The sequence below is a fragment of the Tachypleus tridentatus genome, chromosome 4 (assembly GCF_004210375.1).
Source record: "Tachypleus tridentatus isolate NWPU-2018 chromosome 4, ASM421037v1, whole genome shotgun sequence".
NCBI classification, from domain to species: domain Eukaryota; kingdom Metazoa; phylum Arthropoda; class Merostomata; order Xiphosura; family Limulidae; genus Tachypleus; species Tachypleus tridentatus.
This window is the reverse complement of record NC_134828.1, coordinates 92,614,977-92,627,930: the sequence shown is the minus strand read 5'-3', so window position 1 is coordinate 92,627,930 and position 12,954 is coordinate 92,614,977. Positions and strand designations below refer to the sequence as shown.

At 32.8% G+C, this 12,954-nt stretch overlaps 1 protein-coding gene across 2 annotated transcripts in view; it reads left to right on the top strand.

The window, feature by feature from the left end:
- LOC143249697 (regulator of G-protein signaling 7-binding protein A-like) overlaps positions 1 to 10,910 on the top strand; it is a 103,028-nt gene extending 92,118 nt beyond the window's left edge. For both annotated transcript variants that reach the window (XM_076500007.1, XM_076500006.1), the window contains 2 exons: positions 1,435 to 1,499; positions 9,445 to 10,910. In XM_076500007.1, coding sequence (XP_076356122.1) covers positions 1,435 to 1,499; positions 9,445 to 9,554 — 175 coding nt within the window. In that variant the 3' untranslated portion in view covers positions 9,555 to 10,910. The remainder of the gene's footprint in view (positions 1 to 1,434; positions 1,500 to 9,444) is intronic.
- The last annotated feature ends 2,044 nt before the right edge of the window (positions 10,911 to 12,954 follow it).

The window sequence follows — 12,954 nt, the reverse complement described above, 5'->3', positions numbered from 1 at the left end:
GGATTGACCGTCACATTATAACGCTCCCACGGCTGAAAGGGAGAGCATATTGGTGTGACGGGGATTCGAACCCGCGACCCTCGGATTACGAGTCGAGGTACCTTAACCATCTGGCCTTGCCAGGCCCATGTGAATAAAACTTTGTGTCGTTGATTAATGAAAACAGTACAAGTCATGGCTACATAGATAAACTTATTGTCAGACAAGTCTTGTATATAAATAGTTGTGTGGATAAATAATATTCGTTTGGGTTTACTTAATATTAAGTTCTGAGCTGGCGTGCAAATTATATATTTATGTAGAGTTTAATATTGTTATTGGAAACCTTGATATAACTTAATTTCAGTTGGATCATTATTTCACAAACAATTATGAGGCAGATCCAGCAACGTATACACTGATCAAATTCACATGCTTAGACAATCGTATTTAAACTTTTTGTTACTGAAGCATCGTATATTTAATATGAAACTGACATAACCACTTCAATCAATCCGTAGAATAAAATAGCTAAATATACCAAATCACGCAATTTAAATAATTAGCTCTGAATTAAATAATATGTTTAATATCTAACGGTTATATTCTCAAAGTACACGGAGTTTAATGTTACGCCATTAAATTACCAAGGCTATGGAATGTCTCAGTTGCGTTGGATAACCCTATCATTAGCAGAGGATATTGAGCTGTGAGTATTTGTGCGAAGAAATATTGGACGGTTAAGAACAATAACAACATTAATTTAACCATTTTTGAGCCCTTTTGTTTTATAACTTCGAATTGTTCAATAATTATACTATTTATATTTAATTCAGGTGTGATTCGATTGACGAACATTTTCTATGTTTGTTGTCCAACAAACCCATAGGAACAACAAATTTTATGTGTGTGTGATTTAATGTAATGGGTGTTGCTAAGAGATCTTTATTAATTGATAATATAAAATTCAACACGAATAAAAGAACGCTTAATAAACAGTTTTAATCAAAATATGTGAAATACTTTCTGAACTTTTAATTTGAAACAAGTATATTTAAATGTTATGAGATAAGTTTGGTTATCTAGTGCAGCATTTATATTCTATATACCCTAGAATGAAAAAATAATGTAAACCATGTTAGTTTTGGAGAGTAATGGTTTAAACTACAGTAAAAAACTTGTAATATAACAACCCATCTTATTTCAAGACATTCCATGCCTACAGGAGAAACAATTTATAATGGTGACTTGTGTACTATATGTTACAAAGAAATCTTTCACCCACTGAGAAGACCGATACGTATGCATGTATAGATATATATGTATATATATTCTAGATTGGAGAAGCTAACCTGTACTGTAATATTGGTACGACAATAAACACGGATTTGTTCAGAAAATAAGCATGTTTCTGGACGCCAGGAAAATGGATCAATTGTATTTTTTTTTAACTAGGGATACAGAAACTATTCTGCACTTGTTAGGAGAAATGCAAGAATACATGCCAAAGGAAACTAACTGTAAGTTTTTAACTTTATTATTTTAACCTCAGGAAATATCTTTACACGATATCTGTAGTTAAACTTGAAACATTAAGGTTATAATTTAAAATGCTTCCCGTGTAAGAAACTAAAACAAATACATGATTTGAAACTATCATAAATACTAGTTAATTAGTTTTTAAATATAGTTCTTTATCCTATTAGTAATTCTATCTTAACGTATATTTTAGCCCTACAGTGCATTCATTCTTAACTCATATTTTCTTAGCATGCTATTTACTTATGTCTTAACACAGTTTCTAACCCTAATATTTCTTTAATATTTAGTTTAAAATATTCCTACTTACTCAATCTTTTTAATTCTACTATTTAAATATCTTAACACTTTTTACTAGAATAAAATACCAGCGCTTCTCTCCAAGGTTTGCAGAGACTTCAATGTACCGACAATGTTCCTCTATTATTGTCAATAAGTTAGTTAGGCACCACAAGAGGGTGTTCCACGCACACGAGTGAAGGGAATTAACACAGACTCGAACATTTCGCGCTTGGAATCTCGTGGAGAAGAGGAACACAAAATCAGATGCCAGAGCGGGTTCTGTAACAATAATATTAACTCCTGGAAGCTCCATCCCAACTGTGTCATGTTCTGAGTGTTTCCTTGCCTCTCGCCTTGGAAACATGGAGTTCCCTCTGTAGGAGACGCGGACCCAACTGTGTCATGTTCTGAGTGTTTCCTTGACTCTCGCCTTGGAAACCTAGAGTTCCCTCTGTAGGAGACGCGGACCCAACTGTGTCATGTTCTGAGTGTTTCCTTGCCTCTCGCCTTGGAAACCTGGAGTTCCCTCTGTAGGAGACGCGGACCCAACTGTGTCATGTTCTGAGTGTTTCCTTGCCTCTCGCCTTGGAAACCTGGAGTTCCCTCTGTAGGAGACGCGGACCCAACTGTGACATGTTCTGAGTGTTTCCTTGCCTCTCGCCTTGGAAACCTGGAGTTCCATCTGTAGGAGACGCGGACATATATATACAAGAACCTTCTCCACTCCAGGTCATTTCGAGTGAGCATACAAAGTTCCAAAGAAGAAGTCTGCGAACAGACTAAAAAATCTTGTATAATTTCACATAAAGCTTCAATTAATATAATACTAAAAAAAATCGCACATAACTTTACACACAGCTTGAATTTGTAAAATATGCGATTTTGTCAGTCTTGGTGTATAGATTCTAGCTCCTGGTTTGTTCTCAGTTGAACCATAGTTTCTAATTTCTGCTTTGTACCCAGTTGGGCCGAATGTGACTCAATGGTCAGTGTGCTAAACTGTGAAGTCGGGGTTCCGTGGTTCGCGTTTCTTCAAAGCCATAAAATAAAAAAAATCGCGCCTTGAATTTTGCGATCTTGAGTACTTTAATTGCGATAAACAAATGGTACTGTTCAAACTAACAAAATTTGTCTAGGAGTTAGAGATGGATGGTATTGTGTAGTTGCCTACCCTTTATATCTCATAGTCTGTAGCTTCAAAAGTAAGGACGGTCAGTAACGATAGCTCGTGCAGCTTTGTCAACTACTCACTTTTAATAAATTGCTTTTAATTCTACCGTCCAACGGTGGAGAAACGTTAAGGTATTGGACTTACAACGCTAAAATCAAGGGTTTGATTTTCCTCAATAGACACAGAAGATAATCTATTATAGCTTTGCTATAAGGAAACACACACATGCACTAATCCTACTAATAAATATATAGGGAGGTTGGACGTAGAAAAGTGGCCTGAATTAAAATGTCCTTGATTTGTTATATCTTTTATTATATAACAAAAAATATGTAAAAATTATGTTTTAAGAGCGCACTCAACGAGATCTGTTTTAATGTGATCTCAAATCCTAATTTTAACACTGGCTTGTGTAAATACCTGAAGTTTTTTATTTTAGTTGCATATTCTTGTGAAAAGTGTTTTGGTCTGTTGTAGTGTCTTAGTTCTGTTGTGTCTTAGTGCTGTAGTGTCTTAATGCTGTAGTGGCTTAGTGCTGTAATGTTTTAGTTCTGTAGTGTCTTAATGCTGTAGTGTCTTAGTGCTGTAGTGTCTTAGTTCTGTAGTGTCTTAGTGCTGTAGTGTCTTAGTTCTGTAGTGTCTTAGTGCTGTAGTGTCTTAGTTCTGTAGTGTCTTAATGCTGTAGTGTCTTAGAGCTGTAGTGTTTTAGTTCTGTAGTGTCTTAGTGCTGTAGTGTCTTAATACTGTAGTGTTTTAGTTCTGTAGTGTCTTAATGCTGTAGTGTCTTAGTTCTGTAGTGTCTTAGTGCTGTAGTGTTTTAGTTCTGTAGTGTCTTAGGGCTGTAGTGTTTTCGTTCTGTGGTGTCTTAGTGCTGTAGTATCTTTGTTCTTCTCAATCCAATTAGCCTACGCAATGACCAAACAAGTTTCACTGTTATAATCGAAATTAAAACAGAAATTCAAAATAGCACAAACCAGTTTCACAAGTTAATATTTATCCGGCATTTCTCTGGATTTCAGTACTGCTTTACATCAACGTGACATGCTCCACAATTGCAGAGAAACTTACAGAATAATTGATAACATTGAAAACTAAAGGACAGCTGGAATTGTTGTTAAAAGAATTGCAATACTTCAACTGAGTTGGTACACACTTAGCAGAAGCTAACGTGATGGAAGAAAGTATCATCGAATGTGGTTATACAATGACCGAGATGGATGACGTGTAAGAAATACGTTGGTTGATAGAATCTAAATATTACGTAAAATAATTGAAAAAAATTAATCATATGGAATTATTGAAGTAAAAATAGAATGGAAAAAGTAAACAAAAACTGTGGTCTAAGTGCATGTTCCAAATGGTGGTTTAAGTGCATGTTCCAAATGGTGGTCTAAGTGCATGTTCCAAATGGTGGTTTAAGTGCATGTTCCAAATGGTGGTCTAAGTGCATGTTCCAAATGGTGGTCTAAGTGCATGTTCCAAATGGTGGTCTAAGTGCATGTTCCAAACGGTGACCTAAGTGCATGTTCCAAACGGTGACCTAAGTACATGTTCCAAATGGTGGTCCAAATGCATGTTCCAAACGGTGACCCAAGTGCATGTTCGAACTAAAAGTTACGATGATGAAGCGGCTGAATTTTTTTTTCTGGAAATGTACAAAATAACAATAACGTAAAACAGGGGAAAATATTTCATGTATTTGAAGATACCATGGCGTAGTGGGAAACGATTGAAATCATGTTTTGTGTTGGTAGATGTTGATATAAAAGGTGAAACACAAAACAGAATGAAGAAGAATACATAATTCTAGGAATTTTATTATTTGAACAAGAAACAACAGAGAAAAGCAGTCGGTTGAACATCTTACACAATGGACTTATTTTAGCCCATTCAGAAACATAAAAACAAATAGACGACGAAGGAAAATACTTACTAAAAATTAAAAACTAAATGAATTTTACCTGTACAATCAAAGGGATAAATATTAAAAACTGTGAGGTCATCACAAGAGTGGACATCACCAAAGGTCAAGAAATGATGATCCAAACGGCGCTGCAAATAAAACAAAGTAAAATGAAACAACCACAACAGATTAAAGATGATTTCAAAGAAACAAAAAATAAACACGATCATCCAGAAATTGAAAGTAATGGCGAAAACTTTGAAGTAGGGTTAAAGGTGAGTTTCAAACTCAGGATTTGGATGAACATAATGTTGAAAAATGGAACAAAAAACTGAAAGAAACTGTGATAGAATAAGCAAAAAAAATAGAACTTTGTGGAAAAGAAAAGAATTGCAAACAAAATCTGACAAGATAAAAAATAACTCGGAAAGAGCTGAGAACAAAAATGAAGGTTTCACACCAAGTGTAGAGGCGGTAAACTTATAAGCGACATATTTAGAAAATAGGTGGACAACAAATTATTATCCCTCTTAATGCTTTATTTAAAAAATATTGTCCGGAAAAAAAGATATTATACTCATAGAAACGAAAGCATTCGATTTTTATATAAAAGAAAAGAGAATGATGTAAACATTATGAAACCCATAAGTCTACTATTACACAGTTACAAGCCCTTGATAGCAGACTAGATTAATAAACATTTTGAATGTCAATCAAACTAACATCAAATAAACCTGTACAATAGTTTTGTAGACAAGTAGCTGTTGAGCTCTGTTGAAGATAAAATCCTATTTAATCGCTCTGAGAGTAATTATTATTACAGAAGGATGTATTAATATTCCACAATATACGTACACACATGTGCAAGATACAGATAATGATGTGGCTCAAGATTAGAGTGTGAAGGTACACAAAGACATTCTATCTCTTCCGGACTGGGTATGGGAACCATACAATGTGTGCTACGTAATTTACTTCAATGGAATAAAATATCTTAAGTTAATGAAGAAGTTTAGACATACTTCATACTTCCAGATGATCAAGCGCCCTCAGCGGCACAGCGCTATGTCTACATACTCACACAACGAAAAACCGGGTTTCGATACATATGGTGGGCAGAGCACAGATAGCCCATTGTGTAGCTTTATGTTTAATGCTAAAAAACAAAGAACAACAGACGATTTAGCTTTAATAACAGGAGTTACAAATACTCTGGAAGGTAAGCTAAATTTTTCATGTCTTTAAAATGTGATTAGTAGAGACAGTGTTATATAGGTCAGTTCAGGAGCTTGTACTGATTAAATATAAAACGACACAATGAGCGCTGGGAATATTATTACCAGGCGTTTCACGATAAAAGAAAGAATGATAAATGTTTAGATACATTAAAAACATTAACGTAGCGAAAATAAAAATGTGGTGGACAATAATAAAAACAATAGATGACAACAGATTGACAAGGAGAATACACAGAGTTGCAAGCAAGAACAAGGGAGTGGAAGAAGCGATAACAGAAGAAAATATGGATAGATGATAGAATCACCAAAACTGAGGAGTAATACTTAGCATCGGAAAATGTAAACATTATATAAGGTAGGCTACTCTCTTCAGTTGAGAAGTGTCTAAAAATTTTGGTTTGGTTTGTTTTGAATTTTGCGCAAAGCTACACGAGGGCTAGCTGCACTAGCCGTCCTTAATTTAGCAATGTAAGACTAGAGGGAAGGCAGCTAATCGTCAACACCCGCCGCCAACTCTTGGGCTACTTTTCTACTAACGAATAGTGGGATTGACCGTAATTTTATAATGCCCCCACTGATGAAAGGGCGAGCACGTTTGGTGTGACGGGTTCGACCTTCGAGTTACGAGTCGAGTGCCTTAACCGCCTGGCCAGTCTAATAAATAGAACACGTCAAGTATAAACATTAAATGTATTCCTTCTCAACGAACAGCTATTTGTTCAGTCATACTATACAGTTTGCAACACTACTATCTACTTGTTCTTAGTAAATACGTTTAATTACTCATTCTTGATGACGAGAAACACACTTGAAATAAAAATGTATCTCAGAACGGCTGGTATGGGTATTAACACTTTTACTAACAAAGCAGAGAACAACGTTTTGACCTTTCTAGGTCACCTTCAGGTTAACCTGAAGTCTTAACGTGTATAACCCAATCATTCTATTTACTCCGACTTAAGATATAGTTTCTAACTTTATTATTTATTCATATTTAACATATAATTTCCAGATCTACTATTTGTTCAACCTTGATGTCTAGAATTTCTAATTTACTAAATCTTCAGACTTAACTTACAACGTGTTATTTACTTAGTTTAAGATATAATTTCTAACTCAGTTATTTATTCAATATTAAAATATAGTTTAAACCCCTCCTAGTATTAACTCACTCTTAATATAGAACTTCTAGCTACATAGTTTTAACTCACTCTTAATATTTAGTTGTTTTTTTTACATTTTATTTACTTCGACTCAAGATAGAGCTTCTAATTTCATTACTCGCCAATAACTGACAGGCAGTTTCATCTACCACTCTTTAGTTCATCTCAACACAATGTTTATTCTGTCTTAACGTAATTTATCTCTCCACTTTTTACTTAGTTTCAACACATGATTTCTATTTAACAAAGTACTTTGTGCAAATCCATAGAACATGATAATAACATATCATTATAATACTACAAAAAATGGATAAAGAGTTAACAAACCATACTGTTTGTGTTGCTAATGTTTATCCACAACCATTCTGTTTGTTCTGTCTTAAAGTATTATTTCTAGCTCTTCTGTTTAGTAAGAATTTACAGACAATTTTTAGCCGTACTACTTACTTAGTCTTCACTTATACAGAGAGTTAAGTACGTTATATTAAAACGATTTTGGAGCGTTACCACGTCGTTACAGTATGTGTCGCCACATCAACTTACGTCTTGTCTGACGACCATGCTTCTTGACACTTGTCCTGCTTTGCAGAGTCCATTTAGTTTAATAAAGTTTCAGTTTTCCAGCGCCTGTTTCAACAGTCTTGTTACAGATAAATCCATAGGTATGGGATAACGTAAACGCCTGTTCCATTATCCAGTTGCCTGAGGTATGCCACAGTAGGATGCGAGGTATTATTTGATTTGAAAGACTTATCTTGGTGAGCCTATACTCTGTTGACCTCGTTCACATGCACTGATCATTTTTTTATTATGTTGTATACTATATTCACTGGGACACATGGATTGTTTTTGGCACTGACTTTTGCATTCATGGATTCTTTACTGCTGTAAGATACTACACGCTGTTTATCACATTGGGTTACGACTTTAAGCAGTCTTTCTAATGCCATTATTTACAAATAATATCCCCTTCTTGGAAATTCTAAATCAAATCTCTAATTACATCTTTACGATCTGAGTTTGTGAATATTTTAAATCGGATAAAAAAAATTGTTATATTTTATTATTAAAGGCGACAACTTTTCTGTGGCAAGTTTTTACATTCCAAATCTGTTTATATAACGTATTGACCCTCTACGTTTTAATATTATTATTTACATAGTTTTGAACAACACCATTTACTAAATGTTATCTTATAATTTACAATTGTCATATTTATTCAGTTTTAACGTATGCTTTCCAAGTCATTATCCGACCACCATCTTTACTATTACATATTATTTAGCTTCTAACACTATTTCTTACTCAGTATTATCAAACAATTTCTACGTATATTGCTTATACAACAATAATAATTTATAGCCCTGCTATTAAGTCGTAATTTATATCTTTTCCTAACCATACCATTTATGTAGCCTTAAAATATATTTTATAACACTCCTATTTTCACTGACACAGCTTACAATTTTTCATCTCCTATTTAATGAGTTTTAACATACTCTTACTATCGATTCAGTCTCAAAAAATCATTTCTGAAATTAACTCAGTTTCTAACTCTAATTTATATATTTCTAACCGTGTTGTTTAGTCACACTAAATAAGTTGTTTTATAATCGCACCATGCATGTACTAAAGGCCAGCGTATGTTTCAAAGCTATATTGTTTATTCAGTTTTAATATATGATTTAAAATCAACTTAATCTCAATAGTGTTTCTTTTCATGTCATTTATGCTATTTTAACACAAAGTGTTTAGTTTATTTATTCTTATGACTTTTTTTCTCACTATATTATACATATAATCTTAACCCTACTTTTTATTCCAACTTAACATATTGTTCCTGAGGTTATTAGATACTGGTTTTTAGCATGTAGTTTCTAGCCATGTTATTTTCTTAAAGTTATATATATTTTATAGTACTACTAAGTACTAACTTTTGACATATCTCACTTCTAGCTATTTCTAACCAATCTTAAAGTTTAGTTTCCAACCCTATTTCGTACTTTCTCGTAAGGTATAGCTTTTAACCCTACCATTTATGTCTTAAGATGATTTCTAATCAAACTTCTGTCCTTTAAAAAATTGAAAAAAAACTAATAACATTTATGTCATAATAATTTCATGGAAAGCAGTGTCTCGAAAGTTCAGTAGAGATTCTCTTATTTTCAGATAAATCACTTATTGAGGAAAGCCCGGTAACTTTTCCTACACGCCGAAAAAGAGCATTATACCGAAACATAGGAGATCTCTGCTGTTTGTGTAAATCAAATCTGAGCTAACCCTAGCACTCGTCCTGAAAGAATTTCAAGCACGAGTTGACTTCATTGGAATAGGAATCTTAAAGAAGGTATACATCTACTTACGTGGCGTGCCTCCAGACAGTTATAAACACTCTCTTGTGCCTCCAACAAAACAAAAGAGAACCAACACATTTCGTTTTTTGTTATAGTTAACTGTGGCTCTACTGTTAACAGAAACAGCGAAGAATTACTTATAAGCTGAAAGTTTCCTCTAATTTATTTCCTGTATATGATTAAACTGGATGTATCTAAACTGTTACATGTACACATCCAATGGTGTATTTTAATTATCACAGTTTTTTAATTATATAATGCCTGCCTGTATTTAAGTATAGCGAGTCGAGAATTGCAATTGCAGTTGTGAGTCATTGTTTATCAAAAAATATCTTTGACTCTTAAGGACCAGTTTTTCTTAAAGATTGACTCTTTTATCTCATTCATAAATTGAAGAACACGTTGTGCTTTACATAAAAGAAGTCATTATTCCTTTCCAACTAATTTACATATACAACTGAATATGTCTAATTTTTACATTGTAGTTTAAATTTCGCTAGTTTTCACCTGTTTAGTGTTCTTGAATATGTCATAATACTAATAACTAGCGAGAGAAGACAATAAATTTCTTGACTTTTTATCTTGATTATGTTAGGAATATACTTTGACGTAACGAGGGGTAAAACTCCTAGTTGTTTAAAGACATAGTCAAGTATTTGTTAATGTACAAAGTAACCCGGTTCTTGTCTTGTAGTTGCTGGATAAGCTTATAGTATGTTAGAAAGTTTCCTATCAAATGCGCTAAATACGCATTAAGATTATTTGAATTGAATAATTCATTAATGCCGCTACACAGTTTTAAAGCACAAACCTGAACCACACAGAAATATTTATGGTATTCAAACATTTTGTTCTAAACTAATTTCGACAAGTTTCATCCAATCATGGTATTCAAACATTTTGTTCTAAACTAATTTCGACAAGTTTCATCCAATCATAGTATTCAAACATTTTGTTCTAAACTAATTTTGACAAGTTTCATCCAATCATGGTATTCAAACATTTTGTTCTAAACTAATTTCGACAAGTTTCATCCAATCATGGTATTCAAACATTTTGTTCTAAACTAATTTTGACAAGTTTCAACCAATCATGGTATTCAAACATTTTGTTCTAAACTAATTTCGACAAGTTTCAACCAATCATGGTATTCAAACATTTTGTTCTAAACTAATTTTGACAAGTTTCATCCAATCATGGTATTCAAACATTTTGTTCTAAACTAATTTTGACAAGTTTCATCCAATCATGGTATTCAAACATTTTGTTCTAAACTAATTTTGACAAACATTTTGTTTCAACCAATCATGGTATTCAAACATTTTGTTCTAAACTAATTTTGACAAGTTTCATCCAATCATGGTATTCAAACATTTTGTTCTAAACTAATTTTGACAAGTTTCATCCAATCATGGTATTCAAACATTTTGTTCTAAACTACTTTTGACAAGTTTCATCCAATCAAAATACTTGTTTAATTGATCGTTTCAATCTCTACGCTTCAAGATACGCACCTTACTTTTATTGAAATGTGTAGGTCAACAATCTTAACACTATCTACTTGTAATTATTCAATATTTCGAGTAATTTGAACACCTCTAACGTATTTTATGATAGAAATTATGTTGCATTATACTGAAAATATGGATTTGTAAATAATCTAAGTCCCCTGAACTGGTCGGACCTCATGAGATTTATTGGATTTACGGCCGAAAGTGTTGTTAACGAGAAAGGTATAGGAATAATGAACAGTGCTGTTATATTGTTTGTAAGTAAGAAAATATATTTAAACAGTTATACGCATTAGCGGATTCGTTCTTGGTTTCATGTAAGTTAATATGATAGCATAGATTTGATCTGAACAAAAAAAAATCAAAGTTGATTGTACTATTGTTCTCATTTTAATCCCATTATTTATTTCTTCTACACTCAAAAATATATTACTTGTAAATCAGAACTAACGCAACTTGGTTAAATTTCTTCATATGTTAGTGCAAGAGCTCAAGACCCAAACTTAGATCATTTGACATGTTGTGCCGTAAGAAATTATCTGATATTAAGAGATAAAATGTGGCAGGCCCATGACATTTGGATTCTACTGAGCACGAGACTACATTTTAACGGAGTTTTTGAAAGAAACTTAGAATATTTACTCTTACTTAAATATTAATCTAATATTAAAGGGGATTTGATATGTGGTTGCGATTGTAGCAATAATTATAAGAAAAATATTTTAAACTATTTGTACAAGTGAAACATTAGGAAACGTTTTGAAAATACTCGTAAGTGACATGTTTCTACACAACAAAGTCACTTCACTGTAGCTAAAATCCAGTTAAAGTGGTGAGTTTGACAACGCACACTTCGAGTTTTGTGTTGTGATATGAAATAGAAAATCTAGTTCTTAGTGTGAAAATAATATTACAAAACCAAATTCATATTTTCGTCACACCTATGGATAACTTACCTTATATAAGTGCTAGAGAGATAAAATTAGAAAATTAAATTATGTAAAAGCAATAATATTAGTGGGGTTTCCCTCAATAAAACAGGGAAAATGACAAATGCTTAATATTTGAAAAATAGAGCATTTATTGAATTTCATACTCGAAACTTGCGACTAATATACACAGGATTTCCTTACATGTATTTCTCTGAATGTTTCTTTGATTTTTACACGTGAAAAGATCCTAAAAAACCTGATTGAATATCCTAGCTGCACGTGACAGTTCTATCTTATTCTCTTCACATCAGTATTTTTAAATCCTATTGCTCTAAGTGACAAGATGACAAATGTATTCGCCTTTGGTTTTCCTCTCAAGAAATATGCTAAGTATTAACATTTGTTATAAATCCTTCACAGATGAAGGGGTTGAACTGTGTGAAGGCAGTTTTCTGTTTGGAATAATAGCTTAAATCAAAAGTTTCTGACATCACTCCTTAAAACGGAATCACTTTTATATATATGTATATGTTCATTATTTTTTCCTCGATGCAAAAATGTTTTTGTAATTTTTTTTGACTGGATACAACTGTTTACTTTAATCTTGTTTGATTAAACCAGCATTATAGGAACCTATTGTATTTCATTACGTGCAAGGCTGTTGTACAGAATTTCTGGAAACTTGTCATTTTTCCTAATATCAAGCTTTTAATAAAACCCTAATAAAGAACGTTTGAAAAAAAAAGATATCTGAGTCACTTATTGTAACTGATAATAAATAGCACCATAAGACTTAGATCCCAAGTTCGACTATATATATATTTTTACATACTATCAAAATTCATAAAACAAGACATTCTGTCGTTTAAATCCTTGCTGTAG